This window comes from Saprolegnia diclina (assembly GCF_000281045.1).
Source record: "Saprolegnia diclina VS20 unplaced genomic scaffold supercont1.50, whole genome shotgun sequence".
NCBI lineage: Eukaryota > Oomycota > Saprolegniomycetes > Saprolegniales > Saprolegniaceae > Saprolegnia > Saprolegnia diclina.
In genome coordinates, this window is record NW_008246117.1 from 408735 (window position 1) to 411427 (window position 2693).

General features: G+C 57.2%; 2 protein-coding genes across 2 annotated transcripts in view; one reads left to right on the forward strand and one right to left on the reverse strand.

Moving 5' to 3' along the window:
• SDRG_12556 (hypothetical protein) overlaps positions 1-1238 on the reverse strand; it is a gene marked incomplete at both ends in the record, with an annotated part of 2372 nt that extends 1134 nt beyond the window's left edge. Inside the window, one exon of the mRNA XM_008618629.1 lies at positions 42-1238. Coding sequence (XP_008616851.1) covers positions 42-1238 — 1197 coding nt within the window. The remainder of the gene's footprint in view (positions 1-41) is intronic.
• A 600-nt stretch (positions 1239-1838) lies between these two features.
• The window catches only part of SDRG_12557 (hypothetical protein), a gene marked incomplete at its 3' end in the record, with an annotated part of 1060 nt that continues 205 nt past the window's right edge, over positions 1839-2693 (forward strand). Inside the window, exon 1 of the mRNA XM_008618630.1 lies at positions 1839-2678. Within this exon, the coding sequence (XP_008616852.1) occupies positions 1846-2678 (833 nt within the window). The 5' untranslated portion in view covers positions 1839-1845. The remainder of the gene's footprint in view (positions 2679-2693) is intronic.

A 2693-nucleotide genomic window follows, 5' to 3' on the forward strand; every position in this document is an offset into this window, starting at 1 on the left:
GCGAGGAAGCCCATAAAGGCCGCAAAGATGCTCAGCGAGACGGTGGCAATGACCCAGATTTTGAGTCCCGAGTCGGTGCCATAGTAGATGCGCGCCACGTCAATGTACAAGATGGACGGCATCGAGTTGAGCGTGATGCAGAGCATAAGCAGCTTGCGACGTTCGAGACCTGAGAGCACGTCGTACGTCAAGACGGGCTTGTTGCGCAGGACACCGTTGAGTCCTTCGACTGTCATGTAGACGTCGCCCGCAAACAAGTAGATGCTCAGGGCCGAAAAGAGAAGCTGCAGTGCGAGTAGTTCGTCGCCGTTCATGACTGTATGACCGACAAACCAACCCGTTAAGATCGGTAGCTTGGAGTCGCGGCCCGTGCACCAGCCCTTGAGTGTGCCAAGGTACGGAGTCATGTTGAGGATCTGACCATTGTTGTACGAGACGATTGCGTACCGGGGCCCGAGCGGGTGGGACGTAATGATCGAGTTCATGCCAATGTCATCCGCGTAGACGCTGCCGTTGGGCGTGATGATTGTGTGGGAAAGCCCAGCTACGATCGGCGTCACCACGCCGTCCGAGCCCACGTACGAGTACGATGTGTTCATGCGGACGTCCGAGAACGCCGTGAGGAGGTAGACGCCGAGCGGGAACCCGGGGCGGGCTGCGGTCTCGAGCATCGCGACGCCCGCAACCAGTTGCGATCCGTTGGTGGGATTGCATGCGGGAAAGTAGTCGTAGCCGACGACGACCTGGAAGGACGCCCAGCCGATCGCTGGCGTCGCGCCCATCCAGCAGGTTGACACAGAATACGTTGCTTGTGGTGGCACATCGAGCGCTGCCGCGAGGGCGACACCAAAGCCGTCCCACGCTTCGATCGTGCCCGTGATGTTGGTTTCGTCCACGGCGCACGAGTGGGGCACAAACCCGCCGGAGCGCAAGAGACAGTTGGCGCCAAAGTCGTTCCAGTATATGCTCTCGTCTTGGGCGTGGTATTGGACCACTTCACGGTGAAAGGTGCCTTGGCCAATGACGATGCCGAGCATGAGCAGAGAGAGGCAAATGAGGAGCGCTGCCATGAGATTAGACAGAATGCGGTACCACATGCGGTATCGCGCCGTCTTGTCCTTGGTTTCGCCGTGGTGCGTCGCCGGCTTGCTCGCGTCTGTGTGCGCCGTGCTCGCATCGCCGCTCGTCGTCAAGTAGCGGCGCGTGAGGTAGCTCGAGACGATGCCGCGGAGCCACATAGCTGTCTTCGACTTTGTCAAGTGCCTCGTGCTGGCGCCAAAATTAGCGGCGAAGATGCGACAGCCTTCATACAAAATGCCGTCAATGAGACGAGGTCCGCCGATCCGACGAATGGATATATTGGCAGTGAGCTCCTTCGGATATGGTAATGTGCCTGGGGGCGTCCCTAGATGCGCGAGCTCGTCATGTCGGGTCGTCACGTGAAACAGACGCCCAAGAGCCCAGTGTCCTACCGGTATTGCATGCCATGCTTTGGTACCGATCCGGATCCGGATAAAGATTGGCGATCTTGATTGTGTGCGTGGAAATGCGTGAAAGTCTCGAAATCGCACAGTCAGCTATTCCTAGTGAGCAAGGCGACCATTGGGAATAGCTTCTCCTCGTCATCAACTTGCTAATTCAATTTTGAATTTGCCGAAGAGCAGCACAATCCTTCGCACATCACCATCTTCCAAGGGCCATACCATACCTTTGCCAAAATAGATACGATCAAAGTGGTTTTCTATGACAACCACTCTACTCTAATCTTGGTGGCCAATCGAGGCGATTCAAGCTTAATATACCTTTTTTATCGTACCATTTCCAAATCAGCCGAGCATCGCAAGCATGAGCTGTCAAGTGCCCATGATGGCCATCGACACGTCCCTCGCCAACACCCGCGGCCTTCTCATCCACCAAAAGTTCCAAGCGGTCGACGTCGTTGCCGATGTGCTCGATTTGCCGTACGAGGCCAAGAACAAGTACCGCATTCACCACATGCCACCCGACAAGAGAGCGCGAAGCCACCCGCACGACGCCGAGGGGTGGCAACCGACGACGGTCGGGATCGAAGCCCTCGACAAATTCCTCTTTGCACACGAAGAGTCGGGCCTATGCATGCGCATGATTCTCAAGTATTTGGGCTGCAGCAACCTCCGCCCGATGAAGATGCACATCATGGTCGAGGGTGCAACCGGCGACGCGTACGTAATTGACCGTCCATTTCGCTTGGGCGGCGCCTACTGCCTCCCATTGACGATGAACCTCAGCGCGGTGCACGGCTCGGAACTCATTCGCATCGGTCGCGCGCGCGAGAACTTTTCCAGTTACATTGGCAAGTGCTTCCAGGCCTGCTGTCTCTGCACCACGTACACGGACATTGAGCGGCTCTTACCGGACAATACGTTCTCCAAGCGGTACACGATTCGCCTCAACGTCGCTTGCTGCGGCCGCACCAACAACTTCTGCGGCGGCACGTGTTTCAAGCGCAATGCGGTCTACGACATCTTGGACGTCCAGGACAATGTGGTAGCCCATTTGCAGCTTACGGCAGCCGACACGCGCTCGTGGTGCCGCGCCATGGGCTCTTTCAACACGTACATTCTCGAGTTCCCGCCGGATTCGACGCCCGAAGACCGCGCGCTTCTGGTCACCGCGCTCTTCCAGATTGAATTCGCCATGTTTGAGACGACGGG